At 36.8% G+C, this 26,267-nt stretch overlaps 1 protein-coding gene across 1 annotated transcript in view; it reads right to left on the reverse strand.

Moving 5' to 3' along the window:
- The window catches only part of LOC136826137 (spondin-2-like), a 51,123-nt gene that overhangs the window by 4,120 nt on the left and 20,736 nt on the right, over positions 1-26,267 (reverse strand). The window contains exons 2-5 of the mRNA XM_067083131.1: positions 13,799-14,010; positions 4,729-4,833; positions 3,261-3,440; positions 1,086-1,350 (exon numbers count right to left, since the gene is read on the reverse strand). Coding sequence (XP_066939232.1) covers positions 1,086-1,350; positions 3,261-3,440; positions 4,729-4,833; positions 13,799-14,010 — 762 coding nt within the window. The remainder of the gene's footprint in view (positions 1-1,085; positions 1,351-3,260; positions 3,441-4,728; positions 4,834-13,798; positions 14,011-26,267) is intronic.

Genomic DNA, 26,267 nt, shown 5'->3' on the forward strand with positions numbered 1-26,267 from the left:
ACACGCATTTATTTTAATTTTGCTTTAAAATGTTAGTATCAATTGAAAATGCAAGCAACCACCAAGCTTATGATAACTTCACGAAGCTGCAACTTCTTTTATATATGAATTTAGTTTTTCTTAATTTTACGATTAGCAGATATATCCGTTCACAATTTATTCTAACGATGAAATAACCACCACAGGACGAAGTTAGGTAAATTTTAAATGTGCTAGGTTTAGCCTTTATATTTATTTGTAATTTTAAACATGCACACCCGTCACATATGTAATTTATTTAATGTTTCACTCAAGTTAAAGTAGTGTTGTTGAATGTATATGGCTTTTTTTGTGACAATCTCTCGCTAAGTGTGATATGAATGCATGAAACATCTCCATTTTGGAAATGAGTAGATGGACGCTGTTTACTGCATTAAAAAGACATTAGAAATGTAACCTAATCTTCAATGGGCCTTTAAAAAGTTACTGAAAAAAATGGTTGGTACGACGGTAGTTATTATATAAAGTAAATTACATAAACTAATGATTACTGGTGATAAAATGTTATGGTGTTTAGAATAAAATGAAAGAAATACGTCTCTGTTCTAAACATTTTCAAAACCTAGATGCAATGAATATGTATTTTCAATTGTTAAATAAATAACTCGTCCACCATTTTATATATTATGGCCATAACAGTGGGTGGATGATACTTTAAAACTGAAAACATTAAAACTATTGACTTCTCACAACATATAAATATGGGAAAGTTATTTTTATGAGCAAAGTTATTGTCACGAGTTATTCCTTATTCTATATCATGTTTATTCTAAGTAACTTTCAAAGCACACAAAGACAAACAATCATTAAAGCCATTACTTTTATGAAAACACAAACGAAAACCAACGACCTTTTAAAAGCCAAAAACAAAAAAAAAAAGGATCAACACACAAAGCATTAAACCCCAACAGCCATATAACCAACACACAAGCTGTATAAAAGACCAACAAAAAAAAAAAAAAAAAAAGGGTTGACCCGTAACCCCTTGAAAGCAGAGACGCAAATCACAGCAGTCATGTGCACTCATTTCGTGAGGTGGAACTTACGACGACCCATCTTCCTCCCTCTCCTGTTTTTCCTAAACTTCTTGAATTTGTCAACGATATCATTCATGATGGCTTGGTCTCCCTTCTTCTCAGGGGCTTCTGGGGTGGTGACAACACTGCTCGTTTCAAGGATGCTATTACTCACTTCGAAGTCCTGCAGGACTCCAGAGTTGCCACCGTCGTGCCTGTCGTCGGTCGTGTATTTCTTGGAGGGCGCTTGGTTGAAGGATCCCGAGAAGGTGTGGCGCAGCTGGTATTCCTTCACCTGGCGGGAAGAAGAAGAAGTAGCAAAAACACGTTACGCACAGACCGAAGGTTTAATAACTGGCGCTTTTGAAGATCACAAGGGAACTTTTGATGCACAGAGTAAATATTACATTGAATTTTGATGCACAGAGTAAATATTACATTGAATGAAAGCTAAATTATCTTGTAAGTAGATACATATTCCCGTTTACGATCAATACTAGGAAGACTGTATGTAGACCTATACTCTCAAAAAGTGCTACGACCAAAGCATTGCACTAATAGGGTTGCTTATACAAAGATCCTGAGTAAACACAATAAGAACGGCACTAATACGAGTGAAAAGAGCATTCGAAAACTGTAAGCCTCCTTCAAGTCTGATAAATCCACATCCCAGAAGGACCTTTTTCAAAAGTTATATTTCTATCTCTCTGAAATCTAGGAAAAATGTTCATAAAAATCCATGCATAACTTATTGTATATCATCCTAAGAAACAGACGGACAAACAAATTGCACATAATAGGGTTACATGCCCTATGCAACCCTAAATGAAACCATCACAGTCGCTAACTATCAGATACATACTTTATTACTCAGGGTAGCAGAGGCACCCATTTTCTAAAAAAAAAAAAAAAAAAAAAATAATCATCAGAATTCTTAGTCACCAAAACACTGCCCTTGTCTGGGTTACAAATTATTCTAGTATATTTGTTGTTGCCTCATTTTTTGGAATAGCAATATCATCTTTTTTAATGATAGTCTGAGTGTTATGCACAAACTTACGTAGTTAACATTCCCTTTACCATCTCTCTTATGTCAGTATATGTATTTATTCTCACAGATTTGTATAAACATACCAAGTTCTGCTTTTTGTATACATTCTCCGTTGAAAACAAAATCGTTTCTGAAACATTCGCCAAATTAAATAAAGTTCTACTGTTTTAAATGACTAAATCTCTCTCTATATATATATGCAGTATATGAGTGTATACAAATATATAAATACGCATTAAGACAACTGCAAGAGATACCAACTACGTGACGCAATCCACAAGCATGACCCAAGGCTTTCATCAGCGGACGGAGTCGCACACACCGTGAAAGCATCGAACACAAACAAGCAGAAACGAAACCCTCTTCCCAAAAGACGCAACTGGAAAATAACCAGCAAATTGACCAGAGAAGATTTGCGGGAGTGGATAAGTTTTATTTTGATAGTGCAAAATTCCTCTCATTATTTCAACTACGCCATCAGTTGCCGTGCTTCTTATACGAAGTATGACCTAAGATCCTTAGCTATTTGGCCTTGGTTCCCCCGCATGAGAGGCGTGACCTTCAACCTCTGATTGGGAGGAGCCAAATTGCAATTTTCCAGTGGAAAACACTGCAGCAAGTGGTAAAAATATCTAATAATGAGAAAATAATGGGAAAAGTAGCATGTTTCTATCAATTCCAATACTAAAATTTGCTACCATTTTTAGACCAAGTATTCAATCGTCGCCGAGTAAATCCAATTGCCTAATGCGAGTGATTTCGTCTGGCAGCCTGTCAACTACCTCTTTATGTGAATAAACTTTAACCGAGTCGAATCTCGAATTCAAATCATGCCATCACATATCAGGATAAATTTGACGTCTAGATTGTAACTCCATCACGAATTCGTTAGGGAGAATTGTCGAAAATATACGCGGAATAAATTTGACCTTTTTGAGGCGACGACGCTCGCTTGTATTTCCTCGCATGCAACCGAGAGAAGAAGAAGAAGAAGAAGACGGAGAAACGATCTCGACCAGTGTAAACAATGACGCGCCAAAACGAAAAGAAGAGCTGACTGTTCAATTTAAAAGCTCTCTCTCTCTCTCTCTTCTCAGTCTCTCTCTCTCTCTCTCTCTCACACACACACATCCACAGGTCCTTCGTCTTCCCACCTTAACGATATGGAATGTAGCGAGAGGAGGATGCTGATCCCTATCAGGATAATAGAAGGAGTTGGCCGGGTGATCGGGGCTCTGGGACGTGATTCGAGTCACAGGTTTCTTGGGGACGGTTGGCCAGTTGGGCGAGGTGAAGGTGAATCCATTATCAGTCCCGGCGTCCATTGGGTCTACCTGCAATGAAACATGCGCCGTTTTAAGGAGACGGGTCATGAGCAAAAATGATACGCACATTCATGAGTACAGATAAAAAAAAAGTTCATGCAAAACCACACTGTTTGACAACATAGAATACTTCATGAATGTACAGGAATGCGACACACGAACGAACAGTAAATAGGTGACAATAATAAAATAGGAATGATGTAAATATTAATATATGTATATAAAGCCCATACAAAACAAATTGTTTGACAACACAAAAAACTTTATATATAGACAGGAATGCAACATACTAACCACTACTAAATAGGTTACAACACTAATAAGACCTTCCCAGTCAATTAAAGGAAAACATATCTATATCACATCTTAATTTGAAGCTCGGACAGGCACATAAATAATTACGAGAGGGAACTTTTGCTTGTAAGTCTTGAGAACTATACATACATACACACAAACATAAACTACGGAGCATATCCATAATTTAAAGGCAATATGTTCACTTTGAATGATTAGGTTACTCCTTTTCTTTGTTAGAAATGTTATACAGACACATTCATACACACGTACATGCCGATACGTATTTATTCCTTCACGAAATAAGAGAACACATATTGCGAATGAGGCAATTAAAATAATCGTATCCAAAAATGATTCGTAACGAATATAAAATATTCGAGAAGTAAAATAAGACACATCTACAAATATCTAAAATCACGGTTACTTTATGAATTACAGTACCAACGATTAATGAATGAAGGCCATTCATTAAAACAAAAGAATGAATGACACTTCCTGCAAAAGGATGAATGAAACTCCCAGCAAAAGGCTAAATGTCACTTCCTGCAAAATGATGAATGACATTTCCTGCAAAAGGATGAATGACACTTCCTGTAAAAGGATGAATGACACTTCCACCAAAGGATGAATGAAACTCCCAACAAAAGGATGAATGACACTTCCTGAAAAATGATGAATGACACTTCCTGCAAAAGGATGAATGGCACTTCCTGCAAAAGGATGAATGACACTTCCTGCAAAAGGATGAATGACACTTCCAGCAAAAGGATGAATGACACTTCTAGCAAAAGGATGAATGACACTCCCAGCAAAAGGCTGAATGACACTTCTAGCAAAAGGCTGAATGACACTTCCACCAAAGAATGAATGACACTTCCAGCAAAATGATGAATGACACTTCCAGCAAAAGGATGAATGACACTTCCGTTGCATCATAAGTCAAAGATAAAAGTCGATTTCACTAAAGAAAGGGAGAAGATTAACTATCATAATTCCTTACTTCCAAGACGACGGAGTCGATCCAGTTCCCTTCGACACAGAGTTCCAGCGAATCGACGCCGATAAACCAGTCGGGTGAAGGAACCACTCTCGACATCATCGACACCTGAAATGAATAAATCGAAGGATAAATAAATAAATAAAATAAATATATAAATAAGTACAGAAATACGGGGGCATTTTAAGGAATAAATCAACCTGGCCTTGTAAACTGAATAGATTAATCAGACCTTGCTATACGAATAAATAACAGATTAATTTCATATAATCACTAGGATTAAAATACGTTATAATTATACGAGAACGTTCAGAGAGCGCAACTCTCCGCTAAGGCTGAACAAACAAGATCCTTCTCGCCAAAAAGGTTGCATTCTTATGTCTCCCAAACTAATCAATTAGAGTTACGAGGCTTTCCTAGTCAGATTTTTGTAAAAATTCGTACAGAATTCTTCACGTCATCTTGTTAACAAACAGAGAGAAATACGCAAACTAAACCAATATAAATAAATAAGTAAATAAGTCCTTGCCAGGGCCAAAAAATAAATAGTATTGAGTTAATTATTAGCTGTTTACGTGGCTTCAGTAAAGACTGAAACTTGGAGAGAGAGAGAGAGAGAGAGAGAGAGAGAGAGAGAGAGAGAGAGAGAGAGAGAGAGAGAGAGAGAGAGTGTAGCCTCAGTAAAGACTGAAACTCAGAGAGAGAGAGAGAGAGAGAGAGAGAGAGAGAGTAAAGACTGAAACTTAGAAAGAGAGAGAGAGATAATGTAGCTTCAGCAAAGACTGAAATTTAGAGAGAGAGAGAGAGAGAGATAATGCAGCCTCAGTAAAGACTGAAACTTAGAGAGAGAGAGAGAGAGAGAGAGAGAGAGAGAGAGAGAGAGAGAGAGAGAGAGAGAGAGAGAGAGATAATGCAGCCTCAGTAAAGACTGAAACTTTTAGAGAGAGAGAGAGAGAGAGAGAGAGAGAGAGAGAGAGAGAGAGAGCGTGCAGCTCTAAAGGGCAACCAGACAACATTCCTTCCAGTACCCAATACCAGTCTGGCTGTCTCCTCCTTTAGGGGCATCTTCAAGAACTCCAGACCGGAAGGAAGTGGCCTACGTCTCGCCGGCGAAGTTGCATTATCGAAGAAGAAGAAGAAGAAGAAGAAGAAGAAGAGGAAGGAGAGACGAGAGAAGACTTGAAGAAGAAGAAGAAGAAGAAGAAGAAGAAGAAGAAGAAGGGAAAAGAGACGAAAACACTCGCAAACTGCCCAGGAAAGAAAATCCAGACGTTTGGCATTTGCATGTTCAATGTTCAATGCCTCCCACCACCCCGGCCCACCACCCATCCTTCGCTCCTTTGGTAGGGCGAAAGTAAAAGTTCCTTCCTTAACTGCTGAGGCCAGGACTTGGATAGTTTGCCTTCGGTACTTCTTTTTTTTTTTTTTAAGGAGTTGGGAGAGAGATTTTCATTTCGCAAGATTTCGATGCCGTTTTAGTTATTGTTACGTCATTGTGTTATCGAATTTTCAGTAATCTCACGATCAAAGATTTGGCAAGTGGATCCCCATATTGCTGGGTATAACGTATATCATTTTGCACCTCATAATCCTGGATATGAATGACACAAATTATTAGATCGAGCTGATGACAAGAATATGTTGTATTATCCTGTTAATAAATAGATATATAAATAAATAAATAAATAAGTAAATAATTAAATGTAAATAAATATAACTTCAGTGATCTCAGTACCAGAGATGTGATAATTGTTCCCCATAATCTTGGATATGAATGACACAAATTATTAGCTCGAAGTGATGACAAGAATAACTTATATTCTCTCCGGTTGAATAAATAAATAAAGAAATAAATGTATATATAAAAATAAGTAAATAAATAAATAATTAGATAATTAATCAACATTAATAAATGCTTGTCACATAAAAGAGCTTAACGTTTCTACAGCCAATAAGCTCTAAAATTGGTTTGCCAGCGATAAAACTGAAGACATGGCCACCCCTAAAGGTACTTAGGGAAGCAATCAATTCATTAGCTCCTGAATGTGCGATTACTTCAAACGAGATCTTATCTTTGTTTACCTTGGACATTTTCCCTTTTGATAAAAAAAAAAAGTATGAATACGTGCAAAACTGCCGAGCAACGAGATATTTTGTGTCTCCTGACACTGGCCACGATTTCCCAAACAAGGAACTGGGCACTTCTTCCGTAAGTGTAACGAGGCAATGTGATATTAAGACAAGTCTCGTTTATAACACTGCGTCTTAAACACTTTCATTGAAGCTCTTTCTAAGGAGGGGAAAGTCGATCCCGAACGAATCGACCCAATAGACGTAAGTAAGGTCAAGGAGGTATGAAGAAACACCTTGTTCTAGAGTAAATGTTAGCCTTGCTGCATAAACAGTGGGGGCCATATAAAGCGAGATAGAGAGAGAGAGAGAGAAAGAGAGAGACTTCGGGAAAAGCTTGTTATTCAGACGTTCGGTCAACACGACAAGGACTTTCTTGTTAAATGGGTGGCCACTTCCCTTCTATTTTCTGTTCTTAAATCTAAATGGCTTTACACATTCTCGTCTTACAAGTTTTCCGGGAGTGTCACTGGCTGCAATTCTCATACCCTGAATTGCCGACCTGATTAAAAAATGAATAAATGTAGCACAAGTTGTTCTCATTATACTGAATATGAAATTATGTAAATCAACAGATTACGGTGATGAGAAGATCACCTTGTATTCTCTGTCTAAATGAAATAAGAAGAGATTCAGTCACGTACATAAGAACAGCGTTGCCACAGTCAATATGCTCAGAATTCAAATCACGGATGTGTGTGTATTTGAGAATGTGTACGTATGTATGTATCTATGTATTATTATTATTATTATATTATTCAGAATATGCAACCTATTCATATGGAACAAGCCCACCAAAGGGGCCACTGACTTGAAATTCAAGCTTCCGAAGAATATGGTGTTCATTTAGAAGAATTAAGAGGAAGTGAAATACATAAAGAGATCCCACTTATCAAAAAAGGAAAAGAAATAATAAATAGATAAATCGATAAAATGTATTAAAATGCAAGAAGAATATATTAGGGTTGTAATGCATTGCATTTCAGTCTTTTTAAAAAGTACTATAGAAATGTATCATTAATGTTGTGGGAATTCAATTGTAAATCAAAGTTTGCATTACTGCTGACAGATACCGGATATGATTTATAATTGATTACAGGTGAAATTTCATTTCACGACGAATTTACCCCGTAGAGGGGTGGTGCTGTCAGTGCACCTCGTGCGGGGCACCGTAGGCATTACTTAAGGTTCTTTGCAACGTGCCTTCGGCTCCTAGCTGCAACCCCTTTCATTCATTTTACTGTACCTCCTTTCATATTATTCCTTCCATCTTACTTTCCACCCTCTCCTAACAATTGTTTCATAGTGCAACTGCTTTGAGTTTTCCTCCTGTTAAACCTTTCAAACTTTTACTGTCAATTTCTGTTTCAGCCCTGAATGACCTCATAGGTCCCAGTGCTTGGCCTTTGGCCTAAATTCTACATTCAATTCAATTCAGCCACGAATCTATTCAGTGGTTACTTGTTGCTTACAACAGAAAAATGGGCTTACGGGTAATATTTGACTGACACCCATCCTTACTACTGTCATTCACAAATGGTGGCTATATTTTGATGTCAAAAGCAGAGATCGAGATGCAGCGTAGTTGTAAGCGCATAAATTTCTGTTTACGAACTTAAAAAAAAAAGTGCGTATACACAAGAAAACTTGTTGTTCAGGCGTGTTTCCTGAAAGTTTATGAGATGAAAAGGGCTAACCTGCAAGTTTTTCGTTTGTTTTAACAGTAATATTACTACTACTACTACTACTGCCTACTACTACTACTACTACTACTACTACTACTACTACTAATAATAATAATAATAATAATAATAATAATAATAATAATAATAACAGTCAATGACAATTTCAAATAAACTACACATACAGGATAATGTTATACTTAGACGATAGTCATTTCACAACGGATTGTGGCTTTTATTTACAATTCCGCATGTGACCTGTACTTTGGTGTAAATGTCTAAGTATTATATATCCATTCACACCCACAAGCTATAAAACTGACTTCTTCCCAATAACAGATTCCTTAGGTGAAATCCTCGAATAAGGCGTATTTCTGTTCCTTAATTAGGGAATGGGTGGAGGGTTGTCTGAAGTGACCACAAAAGTCATCAATTAAAAAAAAAAGAAAACTGTCCACCCACATGTTTACTGCTCGTGATAAAAGTGTGTTTCATACTTATGACTGTTTTTCTGAAAAGAGTATCATATATGTAATATATATATATATATATATATATATATATATAATCACACTGACGCGTTATTTATATGTGCAACTGTACCACAAGGAAAGTGAAACACTTGGTGTCAATCCTGACTGGTTTCGTCTTGAGGCCTAAGACATTTTCAGAGGACTGATGCATTGTGGTAGAAATGAGCATATATATATATATATATATATATATATATATATAGAGAGAGAGAGAGAGAGAGAGAGAGAGAGAGAGAGAGAGAGAGAGAGAGAGAGAGAAACTAAAACCAACCGACAGTCACAGTATCATTCACCCTCCTCTCGTAACAGATAAATCCAGGATCCAGACCGAACCTCATTAAAACATGGCTGTGTATATCTAAGCAAAACCAGACTAGACCGAGGCGACGCACTTATCAAGGAAGTCTTAACGACTTCGTTAATTCCTCCTTCATCCCCGTCTGCTCTCAGCTGTTCTTTCTTAATCGCCGTATCACGGGGATTTCGTAAAAGAAGAGCGGTTGCAAAATCGAGAGAAAATCCGTGAGCTCACGCGAGGTTTCATAACTGTTACGTAAGGGTATTAATATAAGCATGCCGGGGAGAGAGAGAGAGAGAGAGAGAGAGAGAGAGAGAGAGAGAGAGAGAGAGAGAGAGAGAGTTAGCTAACATGAAATATAGACCAGGAAGAGTGAGAATTAGCCAACATGAAATATAGACCAGAGAGAGAGAGAGAGAGAGAGAGAGAGAGAGAGAGAGAGAGAGAGAGAGAGAGAGAGAGAGAGAGAACTAGCTAACATGAAATATAGACCACAGAGAGAGAGAGAGAGAGAGAGAGAGAGAGAGAGAGAGAGAGAGAGAGAGAGAGAATTAGCTAACATGAAATATAGACCAGAGAGAGAGAGAGAGAGAGAGAGAGAGAGAGAGAGAGAGAGAGAAGAGAGCTAACATGAAATATAGACCAGAGAGAGAGAGAGAGAGAGAGAGATTAGCTAACATGAAATATAGACCAGAGAGAGAGAGAGAAGAGAGAGAGAGAGAGAGAGAGAGAGAGAGAGAGAGAGAGAGAGAGAGAATTAGCTAACATGAAATATAGACCAGAGAGAGAGAGAGAGAGAGAGAGAGAGAGAGAGAGAGAGAGAGAGAGAGAGAGAGAGAGAGAGAGAGAGAGAGAGAGAGAGAGAGAGAGAGAGAGAGAGAGAGAGAGAGCTAGCATGAAATACAGACCAGGGAAAGGTGACTTCATTTGAAATCTATTGTAACTAGAGTCTTCCTACGTACTTCTGTAAAACTCATTCAAAATTATAAAAAAAAAAATCTTATTAAAAACCATTAATTAATTACTAGTTCATGGCCCTATTTAGTGGCCAAACAAAGAAACCTTTAGGGCACAGCTTCGAGGAAAATACATTTGAAATACAAATGACAAATTGATAAACTAGCCTCCAACCATCCATTCAGAATGACAGTTCCTTTATCACCTCAGAGAGAGAGAGAGAGAGAGAGAGAGAGAGAGAGAGAGAGAGAGAGAGAGAGAGAGAGAGAGAGAGAGAGAGAAATATTCCACCCGGTATGAAAACAATGATATCCCGTCTGCATCACTCCCCTTCCCGTGAAAAGCGATGAAAGCAAAGCATCCTTCCTCTGGAAACCCAGAACCCTCTCTATGACATAAACTTGACATTCGAACACAACATCCCGTGGATGTTTGTATGACCCTTGGGATTCCCCCCTCTATATTACTCTCATCCTCAAATGAAACAAGAAAGCTAAGCCACGCCATATTATTGCTGTGAATACCAAGGAAACTCCACTCCTACTATTACCGAGAAGTCTCCTGTGAAAAGGATGAGCTGTACAACTGCCAAGAGATTCGATTCCTTTCCAGACAAGAGCGTATTCTTTATACACTTGTGTTTATTCACGTAAGCCCTTTCTCGGAAGAAATGTATCATCAAGAATATGTCACTTGTTCGTTTATTACACTTGAGTCTAAGTTCAAAGCAAAGGGATTGGTCTAGGGTCAATAGTTTTATTTGATTATCCGATGCTGGAAAAAGTTTCTTGATGTAATTACAATATAATTATGGGGAGGAAAGTGCAGATACCGAAAAGATACGAGAGAAGTAAAATGTTGTCATGTCTCATGTTTTCTTTAATCAAGGTTCGGAAAAACTGCAAAAACATCCAACTTCCTTTCAAGCACAGAGATCAAAGGGCTCCAAATATTTGATACAAACGGGAGATCCCTCTGCACCCGCCGCCAAAGTAAATAAACCTCAAAGTTTGCTTAAAAATATTAGATAGCTTAAGAATCAAGTAACAAATGAGATGTCAAAGGCGGAAAAAAAGAAGAAAAAAAAGCGAAGCCACTAACTTTTTTTCCCAATACCGGTTCACCCACCACTCCCTAATCCTTGTTGACAATGACGTCATGATACTCGTCTGGATATTTAAAATGTAGCCAACGCACGCTTGCTAATTGACGGGAATGAATTGCGCGGAAAGATAGCCAAAGTGACCTTCAATTAATTCACGGTCAATGTGATTCATGAGGCAAAAGCTGCGACTTACGTTCAAACAGCTGTATCAACCTCGCGATGTTTATATCTTTGAATCTGACGCGGTGGTGACATCATCAAACCGGCGTCCGTTACATACGATATTGCGACAACTGTTCGGATGCTTTCAGCACCGCCGCGGCTTAAGAAAAGGCGCCAACTCAAGTCTCTTCGGGCTGTTCTTTAGTCTCTTCGATGCTGCTAGTTCAAAGGGGACGCTTTGGTCATTTTTTTTTTATTACAGCATTACACAATCGTTATTTTCGAAGCTTAAAATCGTCTGAGCGCTTTTTACATCTTGCGCTGCGTGGTTGCAAGAGGAGAGCTCGATTACCTTCCTGGGTTTCTTATTAGACTCAAGGATTTGTCGAGTTGAGGAGAGGTCAGGCTCGCATAAATATTTATTCTGTACGTGCCAAGCTTTCTAGAATATATATCGCCAAATTATCTAGATACTGTCCTAGGGATCTTTAGAGCTAAAGATAATCCAACGAGAGTATAATTAAGTTAATCTGACATGTATGTATATATATATGTATATATAATGTGTGCATCTGTGTTTGAGAAAATATAACGGCGTGTATGAAGCAAAGGCTAAATCACGGAATGAGAAACAGAATAGAAGGTACCAGGATCTCTGTAAAAGGTTTGAATGAGCAGAAGAGTGTCTCTGGTAGCAAAAGAATCAAAGAATGCAAGCTGGCAAGATTAATTGTTAGTTGGATATATTGAATAAGAAGGGGTTGAAGAGATGAATCAGAAGCTGTTTAGGTGACTAACTCTCTGTGAAAATGAAAGACAACAGGCTGGTTAAATGGTGTGAATTATGAAAGTTTTGAGATTATTGGGGAGAAAGAAAGTGAGAGACTAGCCTAGATCTAGCTAGACTGACAAGTTGGGCCTAAATGACCTTAAATTTCAGGGAGCCACGGAGTGGGTGCAAAATATGGATTTTAGGCCTAAAGACAAGGACTGGCACCCAGCGGGTGATTCAGCGCTGAAGTGAAAGTGTGACGTGAAGTTTTGAAAGATTTAATAAAATCATTTCATAAATAGTTCAGTAAAATAAAGACTGAATAAAATCACTTGATAAATATTTCAGTAAAAAATATTGAATAAAATCATTTAATAAATATTTCAGCAAAAAAAGACTGAATAAAATCATTAAATAAAAATATTCAGTAAAAAAGATTGAATAAAATATGAAATAAATGTTTTAGTAAAATAAAGACTGAATAAAATCATTGAATAAAAATATTCAGTAAAAAAGATTGAATAAAATATGAAATAAATGCTTCAGTAAAATAAAGACTGAATAAATTCATTATAATAAATCTTTCAATTAAATAAAAGAATAGTAATCATTAATACAAAATAAAATTAGTTAAATTTAAACAAAGTAAAAGGGTGCAAGATGAAAAATTAATTAAGGGTCAGATCGAAAGAGACAAAAGGGTACAAGATTATAAAACCGAAAAGGGTGCAAGATAAAAGGGCGGTGTACAAAAGGGCACAAGAGGAAAGAGTGGTACAAAAGGGTACAAGATGAAAGAGCGGTACAAAAGGGTGCAAGATGAAAGAGCGGTACAAAAGGGTGCAAGATGAAAGACTGGTACAAAAGGGTACAAGATGAAACAGTGGTACAAAAGGGTACAAGATAAAAGAGAGGTACAAAAGGGTACAAGATAAAAGAGCGGTACAAAAGGGTGCAAGATGAAAGAATGGTACAAAAGGATGCAAGATGAAAAGGGTGGTACAAAAGGGTGCAAGATAAAAGAGCGGTACAAAATGGTGCAAGATGAAAGGGCGGTACAAAATGGTGCAAGATAAAAGAGTGGTACTAAAAGGATGCAAGACAAAAGAGCGGTGCAAAAGGGTGTAAGTTGAAAGAATGGTACAAAAGGGTGCAAGAATACAAGAGCGGTACAAAAGGTGCAAGGTAAAAGAGAGGTACAAAAGGGTACAAGATGAAAGAGCGGTACAAAAGGGTGCAAGACAAAAGAGCGGTACAAAAAGGGCGCAAAATGAAAGAGTGGTGACTGCGCGTGCGCGCGCAATGTACCACGCAATGAAAGTTGTCCCTATCTACCAGTCTACTTACACCAAGTCACCAAAGGTACGCAGCACCTAAAGCTATTTCAAAAAAACCTTCCATTTGAAAACTCCTCCCGAAGGGCGGCCCACTCACCTTCGTATGATTCCCATCGACGAAGAACTGCGCCTGGGTCTCTCCGACGCCCTGGGTCACCGGGGGAGCTATGAATTCGTCGAAGACGCCGCCTTCGCCCTGACTCTGGGCGTCCAGGATGTCTGTCTGGCTTAGCTCGGCAAACTGCTTCAGTCCGTCGCTGGCTACTTCGCCTACGTGGAACAGGTGGAACGACGGGTCGTGGGAACGACCTGGAAGCAAAGGAAAGAGGAAGGATATTAAAGTCGTTCTTTAAAGAGATAAACAAGATAAAATGAGGGGTAAAACTAGTCGGGGTAATACTAATACAGTAAGGGGGTGGAAATTTAGGATGGTTCTCAGAGATAAAAAAAAATAATAAAAAATAATATTAAAAAGTTACATATTTCAGAATGATTCAGTAACTTGAGATTTCATTTTGGAGTTCCGTGTGCGAACTGAAAGGCTATCAATTATTATTATTATTATTATTATTATTATTATTATTATTATTATTATTATTATTATTATTATTAGTCTTTGCAATGTGCATAAATCATTAAGAAACAAACAGAGAGGCATCGTAGACAAAACAAGGAAGAATAAAGAAGTAATAATATAATATATATATATATATATATATATATATATATATATATATATATATATATATATATATATATATATATATATATATATATATATATATAGCAAATTGTCAGGAGACTGCCAATCTCCGCCAAGGGTGAACAAGATAAGCCACTTTACCCCCATAACCTACACTCTTATCTCTCCCAAAACCTTATCCTCTGTTTAGTCACGAGGCCCAATATACTTAAGTATCCTAAACATCTACTAACAATTTTATTTCCATAATCCTGCTTAAAAAAACTGGGAACGGAACATCCAAGGTTTGGAAACATTGGTTATTTGGTGCCTAAAGGATGTCAGACGACTATATTTGTCACTTTCTCGGGAAGACGTTAGGATGATATCCTATTGTCTCAAGATATTTCTTTTTATATATAATTACTTATTAAGCAAAATAAACTTGTTCTGATATTTCCCAGATAAGCCTTCAAACTATCAGAAGAGAGAGAATGTGTTACAAAACTTAAGTTAAATACAAAAGGAACAAAGAGTTAAAAAATTATATGTATATATATACATATATAATGAGTGTGTAATTACAAATGTATGTTTGAATAAGTGTATGTATATACGTAAAGATTTCAAACTAAGCCTTGACACTATTCCATTTATATGCAATTGCTAAAAATAGGAAGAACGAGTCACAGGACTGTAAAATCATCAAAAAGGAACTAATTGTATATATATATATATATATATATATATATATATATATATATATATATATATATATATATATATATATATATATATATATATATTTATTTATATTTATACATACATAGAGCAAGTAAAAGTGGGAACAACATACAAAAAGACAGGACAAAAGCGCAGGCAGCCTCCACTGGACGAAATGACTAAACCTGGCCAGCGCACAGCCTACCACCAGCGTGTTTTCACAGCATCTTCTAATCTATCTCCCCTTCTTCCTATCCGCATCAAGCAGACGCTGAGATAGAAAAGCAAGCGCAGTGCTTGACCCCGAATGATAAACGCAAGCACAAATGAATTAAGAAAGGAGAGAAATTAAAAAAAAAAAAAGGGAAAAAAAGGGGCAAGTCACACACTCGCACACATTACTTGGGACAGGCCCCTTATGGCGAAGTCATCAGGAGACTTGCAATGCACTTGGCGGGGATAAGAGTTAGCTTCATTTTTGAGGGTGGTGGGGTTTCTTCACCGGCATACAGAGAGAGAGAGAGAGAGAGAGAGAGAGAGAGAGAGAGAGAGAGAGAGAGATTTTGCTCAGGAAAGCAACTGGAACTTTCCTGTGCACTTTGCAAAGAACTAAGAGAGAGAAGCAGTACGCCAAGAGCAAATTTAACAGGTTTTTACAATACAGAGAGAGAGAGAGAGAGAGAGAGAGAGAGAGAGAGAGAGAGAGAGAGAGAGAGAGAGATTTTGCTCAGAAAGGCAGCTGGAACTTTCCTGTCCACTTTACAAAGAACTAAGAGAAAGAAGAGCGCCTCTGGCTCAGGCTTAGACAGAGAGGGAGAGAATTACAAATTACGTCATCGCCGACAATGTTGAATATTGCGGTTGGCAACAAAAAGTTTGTCTTTTTTTTTATTTTCACCAGATGGGAGCAAGACGGTTGTTGAAATTAAGAATGTAAATGACGTGTCACGTCGTCTTCAAGGGAAAACATGATAGGACAGGAAATATTGTCAAGTCACTTATAGAGAAGTGGGGGAGGGGGGACCCAGACAGGGGACTGGAGCAACTAGACTTTATTTCAAGCAAAGGAGAATATTCATACCAATGGACGTTATTTCAAGCAAAGGAGAATATTTGTACCAACTAGGCGTTATTTCAAACAAACGAGAATATTTATACCAAATGGACATTATTTCAAGCAGAGGAGAATATTTATACCAATTATTTTATACCAACTAGACGTTATTTCAAGCAAAGGAGATGATTTTAAATTTTATACTAACTAGACGTTATTTCAAGCAAAGGGGAATATTTATACCAACTAGACGTTATTTCAAGCAAAGGAGATGATTTTAAATTTTATACTAACTAGACGTTATTTCAAACAAAGGAGAATATTTATACCAACTAGACGTTATTTCAAGCAAAGAACAATATTTATACCAACTAGACGTTATTTCAAGCAAATGAAAATATTCATACCAACTAGACGTTATTTCAAGCAAAGGAGAATATTTATACCAACTAGACGTTATTTCAAGCAAAGGAGAATATTCATATTCTTCCAAACGTTATTCTGTTCTTGGAGAATATTCTTAAACTAGACCAAATCTCAATTTCAAAAGAATATTCAATCCTAGACGTTATTTCAAGCAAAGGAGAATATTTACCAATCGTTATTTCTAAGGCAAACAGAGTATTAATATTCTTCTCTTATGATGTTCTATAAATATCCCGTCTTTTCCAAATTTCAATTTTACAAATATCTAAACTTGGATTAAGAAAATAAAGTTTTTTCATCTTTCTCGAGGCTACAAATTAAAAGTCTCTTGGAATTTATAAATATCCCGTTTTTAAAAAAGAATTACAAATAAAAAAATTTGCGGGATATAAGAAATTAAAGTATAAAAACCAAGAGCTGAAAAGCAGGGTTCTTAATACGTATTTTAAAAGATGAAGATAAAAAAATAAATTTGCATTGTAATGAATAAATATAAGAGCTTGTATAAGGGTTCTATAGCGTTTATAGTAGTATATATATATATATATATATATATATATATATATATATATATATATATATATATATATATATATATATATATATATATATATATGCAAGAATGTCTTTACTATTTTGTTACCTCACCGGAGGAAATATATCTCATCTTTAATAATCTTTTTCCCCTTGTCTTTTAGTACACTTGGAATCATTGACTCGGCCACAGTCTGCGCAATAAGTTCCATTATTCTATCTAATCATCTGCAGGAGATACCAGTCGTTTCCTGCCTTCAGTGCTAATCATCCGCAGGTACTAATATCTTCCGCTCAGTCAACGTCGTTTCAAGAACAGCATCGTCAGCCATTAGGAACAGCAAAGCCTTCGTGTTCAACAAGAGACACAACTCGAACGTACCAGGCGTCTCGTCATCCTAAGTACAATAAAACAACGACCTCAATACAACTAAGATAGAAAAAAGAAGTAAAAAGTGAATGAATGAATGAATGCACCATTAAAAATTACGCAAGATAGCAAACGCACTTAGCAAAACTGGAAATGTCGAGCAGTAGTCTCCCACAAAACAGGCGAGTGACTGGTTTTAGTCTCTCAGATTAAGCTGGCCGCTTGCCAACAGAGGCCGCTGTCCAAGGGTGGTCTGTAAGCGTGGTAAGGCGTTAAAGGGTTAAGAGGGTTGGTGTGGACCTCTGGGATTCGACGAACCAACTATGACCATGTCGTATCTGTATTCTTTGAATTGAGGATTTGAATATTTATCAAATTATTCTACGTAGTGGTTCGTCTGTGGGACTGACAATGGACATCTTTTCTCCTGTCAGTTAATTTTTATCTTTATTGTAGGAGCTGCTTATTCGAGCTAAACAAAATAATAATAATACAAGGAAAGGCATCCAATCAAATACAAGGTTAAGAACTCCTTTCTGAATAATTGCATTATAAATTATTATGGACTTCGCAACGCGCATCACTAGAACCGATATCCTGAAGAGGGGATTTGTAGGATAAAATACACTACATTCTATGAGACTGCTAATAAAACTGGTTTCCGGGACAAGGGATTGAAAATACAAAATTATTTATCATAATATTCAGAAACCTGTAAACAAATTACTGATTTTTAACCTAAATTACATTTTTATATAATAATAAACAATCATTCAATCTTACATCCTGTCCTTTCCTTCCAATAAGAACTGAGACCATTATCCACCTCAAGGCAAATATGGTATCGAACCCAAAGAATAATTATAGGTTTCAGGAACAAGTTCTCACCCTTCCCGTGCTACATCACTCACGATGTAACATCAGAGCGACGACGCAAAGCGATACGCGCGGCATACTGCAGGGCCCTATACTGCTTCTCACTCTATATAATTAATTGTAGCACGAATGGTACAAGAGGAATTAGTTTGCATAATGTCAACTCCTGTTACCTCCACAGCAGCAGCAGGCGGACAAGGCATGGGAACGTACGCCCACGAAATGGATGATTTTTTTAAGGCTTGTCATCAAATGCGTAGGACAGACTGGGTGATTGTCTGGTCTGGCTAATTGGAGTCATAAAACTAGTAAGTGATACCTTTGCTTATAGATCTCTGATGTTATGAGATGGACGCAAATTCACTCTTTATATAAGATTGATCTTCATTGTGAAGAGGTTACTGTTGAATAGTGATCCTCATTTACATTAAATATATTCATATTTCATAATGAATGTCTCAGTTGAAGCTGAAAAGATGGCTTTTCTGATTCAGTTGGGATACGCTGCTTCAGAACCACAATGAACAATGAACTTAAACCAAAATGAATATTTGACAAGTGATTACGATTTAAGTCAAATTTACTGCTCCTTATACATAAAAAAATACATTAAGATTAAAGAATGAGACCGTGACTAAGTTAGTGTTTCATATACATTAAATACTCGAAGCCGAAAGAAAGTACTTTCATCTTGATATTGTTGATAATTTTCAAACCTGAAAGACATCAGCAGAATCTAAACGTAAATGAGAATAGCAAAATTTATCTAATTTTACTGGTCCCCTTCTTTTGGGCAGCACATCTTGCTTAAATCACAATAATCTGCAAGGTTTACAAGTTTAGTTTACCACTTACGTCCGTGCCTGACAGATGCAAAAAAAAAAAAAAAAAATCAAGAGACAAAAAAAATTTCAAGACAAAAAAAAAAAAAAATCAAGAGACCCAAAATATGTCGTGCCCTCCCACTGCCAATAACGCCGCCCTCTGCCCTGGCAAATTATCATGGCATACTTAACTTCTCGTGCTTCTAGATCTCGTCAAGTAAGGGCCATAAAGATGTGAAGTAAAGGGCAATAAAGATGCGGTTATCTCGACCGTTTTAGCTTGACCCCAAAGTATGAAAACAGTTGTGTTTATCTTATGGTGTTTTGGGGGAACCCGATATACGCTGTCACTTGGCTTTCATTTGTTCGCGTTAAAATTGAGGCTGGGGATCGTTTTTTTTTATTGTGTAAGTTCTGTGATGTTTGCTTGGATAAATTCCTTTGACTGATTAAGACTTTTATTTTCCTGCAAAAGAAAACTATTGAGATGGTTTTTTTTTTTTTTTTTTGTCTGCCCGTCCGCCGTCAGATCTTAAAAACTACTGAGGCTAGAGGGCTGCAAATTGGTATGTTGAGCATCCACCCTCCAGTCATCAAACATAGCAAATTGCAGCCCTCTAGCCTCAGGTTTTTATTTTATTTAAGGTTAAAGTTAGCCATGATCGTGCGTCTGGCACCGCTATAGAGCCAACAACACATGCCACACCGGGCTGTGGCTGAAAGTTACACGGGCCGCGGCTGAGTTTCATGGGCCGTGGATGAGAATTCATACAGCATTATACGCTGAAGTACAGGGCGAAATTTGATTCCAATCGGCGTGAGAATGTACAGCCTGTGATATTGTCTTGCAAACGGGATTTCAAAGATCTCTGTGTATTAAATCGTCAATAAAGGCATTCCTGTTATATGATAGAGTTTTTGTGAGTGTCTTTAAATTTTATATTGCCGTTTTTAATCTTGAGATATCCTAACGGCGGTATCATGAATGATTTAGGGAACTAAATTTTGGCGCATTTTTTGGCGCAAATCACTGACGCTCATTAAAACATCCAAAGAGAATAAATCTAATTGCAAATTAATCCATAACATTAAACATAAGAGGGGGCCCTTCTAAATCATAAAAAAAATTTTCACAATTTGCACAACATAGTCCTCATAGTCCATAATATTAGATCTAAGAAAGACTCACAGTATAATAGAAAAGATGTTCACAGCCTTCAAGAGATTACTCTCTCTCTCTCTCTCTCTCTCTCTCTCTCTCTAAACATTTTCATTCCCTCCAAAACCTAGCAAGCAAGGACTTCTCCCATAAATAAGCCGCGGCATTCCTGTCGCGTCTAATCACGGCCTTGTTTGACACAGCCATTTAAACCTAACAAAAGCAAAGCGAGCCCAATGAAAGTATGGTTGTTAGCGGGTGAGACTGCATTCCTGGGGTTTGGGGCACATACCACTGCCCCTTAGATAAACCGATCGGTTTTCAGCTGGGGGGGAGAGAAGTGCCCAGCACTTTTTAAGGTTGTTTTGACTATCGTTAATTCCTCGCAGTGATTGCTCTGTTGGGCTAGGTTCTCGATATGTGCACAGTTTTGTCACGTTGCTATCCAGAAGTACAGTACTGATTATGATTAAATGTATATATATATATATATATATATATATATATATATATATATATATATATATATATATATATATATATTATATTTATATATACATATATATATATATATATATATATATATATATATATATTCAAGGAGATATTATATATATATATATTCATGGGTATACATATGTATTTATATATATACATAGATATACATTTATATATATATATATATATATATATATATATATATATATATATATATATATATATATATATATATATATGAGAGAGAGAGAGAGAGAGAGAGAGAGAGATAAATAAAATATGTGAAGAAAAAAAAACACGTTACCGGGAGTAGAATGTACAAAAAAAAACAATCAATACATAAAAAACAATACCTAGTAACCAAAAAAAAAAATCATAAGCAGGCAAAAGAATAGGAAAAAAAAACCACATATCCGGGCAGTGAGAGAAGACCAGCGAGACTCGCCCCAGACAACCTCCTCCTCCTCCTCCTCCTCCTCCTCCTCCTCCTCCTCCTCTCTACCTTTCTTCCTGGCTTTTACCTTCGAAGAAGAAAAAAAAGAGAAAAAAAGTAGCTGAATTTAACTCGAGACAGACCTTCACCTTGAGGAGCTTGGCACTCAAGGACAGCGAAATGGCACTCTCTCTCTCTCTCTCTCTCTCTCTCTCTCTCTCTCTCTCTCTCTCTCTCTCTCTCTCACGCGCTCATGCCCCTGGCACCATACTGATTGTCCTTCTCTCTCTCTCTCTCTCATGCCCCTGGCACCATACTGATTATCCTTCATCTCTCTCTCTCTCTCTCTCTCTCTCTCTCTGTCTGTCTGTCTGTCTCTCTCTCTCTCTCTCTCTCTCGCACTCATGCCCCTGGCATCATACTGATTATCCTTTCTCTCTCTCTCTCTCTCTCTCTCTCTCTCTCTCTCTCTCTCTCTCTCGCTAATGCCCCTGGCACCATACTGATTATCCGTCTCATTGCTAGGAGTACAGGAGGAGGTTGGTATGGAGGAGTTGGAGGAGGAGGAGGCATTGGTGGACAGACAGGTGGGTATGAGGAAGGTTGAGAGGAGGGGGAAAAAAGGGCATAAGTTGATGGAGAAGTGGCACACCGTGGCACTCCCCTATGGGCTGACTGCCGCGTGGGGGCATCTGGCTCTATCATTAAATTGAGCCGAAACCTTGCAGTGGGGGTATATAGGAGGAGGCGGTGGGTGGGGGGTATGAACGCCCCTTGGGGGGTAAGGGACGTGGTGGGGGCGTCATTGCAAGAACAGGAATAGAAAACCCAAAGGGTATTTTGAGCTGAGAAACAAGTGGCTTTTACTAACTTCTTTTATTTTTTATTTATTTATTAATTTATTTTTTTTTTTTGTCCTTGCTTCAAACGTGACGTTCGCTTTCATTATTTCTTGCATTTGTTTCGTTTTATGCCGGCCGGTTTAGACTTCTTGAAAATATTTTTTGAATAAAAATATCGTGTCTCTTTCTCATCAGTTATGGGCACTAAATATAGATAAATTGTTTTGGTAGAGAGATAAGACAAAGTTGAAAAAATTAACCTCCGGGTTTCAGTCTTCAAACTTTCTCAGAAGTCTATAAATTCTTTATTATTATTATTATTATTATTATTATTATTATTATTATTATTATTATTATTATTATTATTATTATTATTATTATTATTATTATTATTATTATGACGATGATTGTTATTATTATTAATTATTATTATTATTTGTTGCTGTCATGGAAAATTAGACTGCTATTCTATTATCATTATTATTATTATTGTTATATACCTTGTTGAAGAAGTGACATAACATTCCAATATATCACATATATCTTGTCGTGACCAGATAAATAAAATAATTAAAAATCACGATTGTTAATGATGATTCATTCATCGAATTTCTGACGAATGGAAAGCCGATCTGACAGATTAATGAGAAAAAAATGCTTACAGAAAAAGAATATGTCAAATGTTACTGAAATCTTCATAATCTACAAGACCGAATGAGGGAAACCTAACAAAAATTATAAAATAGAAAAACATTTTTCTCTTAGTCTCGCAAAATCTTTCCGTCTTTAATTGCGTTTATGAAACATCACGCTTCGACTGTCATCTTTCAAATTCTTCACCTTCGTTCTGTTTTTCACGATTAGGATTTTACTTAATAATCAAGCAACCAGTTAGCTTGCAGTAATAAGTGGTACGAACACCAGCCCGAGGGAGTGATAGAAAACGATCAGGCAAAGATCCTCTGGGACTATGGTATCAGAACGGATAGGGTGATCCGTGCCAATAGACCAGACGTGACGCTGATTGACAAAAATCAAGAAAGTATCACTCATTGATGTCGCAATACCATGGGGCACCAGAGTAGATGAGAAAGAAAGAGTAAAAATTGATAAGTATCAAGACCTGAAAATCAAAATAAGAAGGATATGGGATATGCCAGTGGAAATTGTACCCGTAATCATAGGAACACTAGGCACGATCCCCAGATCCCTGAGAAGGAATCTGGAAAAACTAGATGCCGAAGTAGCTCCAGGACTCATGCAGAAGTGTGCTACTAGAAACACCTCGCATAATGAGAAAAGTGATGGACTCCTAAGGAGGCAGGATGCAACCCGGAACCCCACACTATAAAAACCACCCAGTCGAATAGGATGACTGTGATAGACAAAAAAAAAAAAAAAATAGTAATATATGGATCTAATTTTCCATGACAACAACAACAACAACAAATAATAATAATAATAATAATAATAATAATAATAATAATAATAATAATAATAACAATAACAAAATATCTATCTATTCATCCATGACAGCTACTAAACTTCACTTTACCAGCGAATATTCCAATTGTTTTAAAAGTCGTTGTTCTTAAACATAAAAGCAATTAGAAATTTGTGAAAATCTCCAAATGTAATTTAATTTAAAAAAAAAAAAAAAGGTTTCAGCTCAGTCTCTGAAGTGACATAGAACGAAGTACTAACAGGCAAGTGAAATAACATAAAGGTAGTATTTAAAATTATTATATTTAAAGAGTTCGCTATCCCGTTTTGACGATTTTTGCCCATTTTGTGACCTCTTGACTATATATATATATACATATACATATATATATATATATATATATATATATATATATATATATATATATATATATATATATATATATATATATATATATATATATATATATACATGCAGAGAGAGAGAGAGAGAGAGAGAGAGAGAGAGAGAGAGAGAGAGAGAGAGATTCCCTATTTGTACGTAAAGCAAAAATGGCCAGACGGGCAAAACACATCTCTAGAGAAAGTGAAAGACCTCTCATGAACTTCTGACCCCTGGCAGTCACGACCGCCAGAGAGAGAGAGAGAGAGAGAGAGAGAGAGAGAGAGAGAGAGAGAGAGAGAGAGAGAGAGAGAGAGAGAGAGAAGTTGGCACTAAAAGAAATTGTGTAATGGCCAAGTGTTATTATGCAATTAGGGAAACACGTAATCTCGTCGTGAGTGCTGAAGGAATTTGAAATTTGCAATTCATGCAGTTTTTGACGTTTCATACATTTTACGTATAAACCATACTGTAAATTTAATTTATTATACGTTAATTTACTATGCAAATGCAGAATCCTAATGCACACCTTAGTGCATGCGTGCAAGCACAGAATGGAGTGGAATATGAAATTTAGGCCAGAGGCCAAACGATGGCACCTATGAGGTCATTAGCGCTGAAACGGAAGCAGAGTAAAGAAAGTCTGAAAGGTTCAACAGGAGGGTAACCTCGCAGTTGCACTATGAAACAATTGTTAGGAGAGATTGGAAAGTAAGATAAGAAAAAGAGAATACGAACGGAGGTACAGTAAAAGGAATGAAAGGGGTTGCATTGCACAGCTTGAGGTACACTGATGGCTCTACCCACCTATGGAGTGTAAGCGTAGACAATTTCAGAATAACGGCATAACTGTACGTATAAATTTACGTCGAACAAAACCCATATATGTTTCTATTCAAAATACAAAAAATAGTAATCTCCTTGGTTTTAAATTTTCTATAGATGCAACTAGCTTCAGAAAACAAGACGACTTCGCAGTCCTAAAGGAAAAACAGCATGCGATCAATAGGCTAAGAGTAACTGGGAGAATTCCGCAGCTACTCGTCACAGCTGGTGAACTTCTTCTGGGATACTTGGACCTTCGTTTTCACGTCCGCCAGGAAGTTCAGATCGATTCGTTGTCACCGTATAAGCTTGCCAGGCCTTCTTCCACTTTTATTCTTTTGTTAGTGCATACACTCGAATTAGCAAATTAATATCGGTTATATCGATCATATAAATCTCTATTTAGTATGATTTCCATTTTCTAAAACCAGGGTTAAAGTTGTTGTATTGTTTGCAATGGAACATAATTAGGTTTTGTTAAGAACTTTACCTATCTTGACAAGAAATATAAGTGAGTCACTGTCCATACACACGCACACACACACACATATATATATATATATATATATATATATATATATATATATATATATATATATATATATAATCTTCATATTATATTTGGATGTATGTATGTATGTATAGGCCTATACACACACATATATATATTATATATGTATGTATATGTGTGTGTGTGTGAGCGTGTGAATACAGATATAAACATTCACACACGCACAGAATATAATCCCATAAGCATAAGTCTAGTCAAAGATAAGTAAAAAAAACTCATTAACACAACGAAACACTCCCATTATGAACGAGACACAAGTCATGAAACCTCACAGAAGCTGGGCTGTCTGGAGTTGGCCACAAGAGTTTTATCGCCGTTTACGACGCCATAACCTGAGGGCTGTTGCTTGAATGTCGCTTAGAAACTAGAAACTTGTGGGCCCTTTTATTGCTTAACAACTCCAGCTGACACCGTAACACGCCTAGTGACAGAAGTGGGCCAAACACATAGACACGTGCGTGTGCACATACATATGTTTTATTAAGAAGTCTTGGCATATCTTGCGGTGTTTTGCTGATTAAAGTATCACCATCTCATGATGTAAGTCTGTAAGGTTTCTGTGTTGCTCCAGTCTAAACTTTCTCCTCCACCTCAGACCACCTTTTCTTTATAAAATCTGTGATTTGCTTTTCTCTGTCTGTCCCTGTGTCCCAACTCAAGAGAGCCTGTGTTGGGTAGCATTACTCCTAGGTATTTGAAAGACTCAGTCTCATTAATCCTTTCTGCGTTTTTCTTACATTTGTCTTAAATCTCATCTCTTTAGGTATGTTTTATTAAGAAGTTCTTTGCATATCTTGCAGTGTTTTGCTGATTAAAGTATCACCATCTCATAATATAAGTCTGTAAAGTTTCTATCGTTGCTCCAGTCTAAACCTTCTCTTCCACATCAGACCACCTTTTCTTTATAAAATCTGTGAGAAGACA

The sequence above is a fragment of the Macrobrachium rosenbergii genome, chromosome 40 (genome assembly GCF_040412425.1).
Source record: "Macrobrachium rosenbergii isolate ZJJX-2024 chromosome 40, ASM4041242v1, whole genome shotgun sequence".
In the NCBI taxonomy this organism is placed as follows: Eukaryota; Metazoa; Arthropoda; class Malacostraca; order Decapoda; family Palaemonidae; genus Macrobrachium; species Macrobrachium rosenbergii.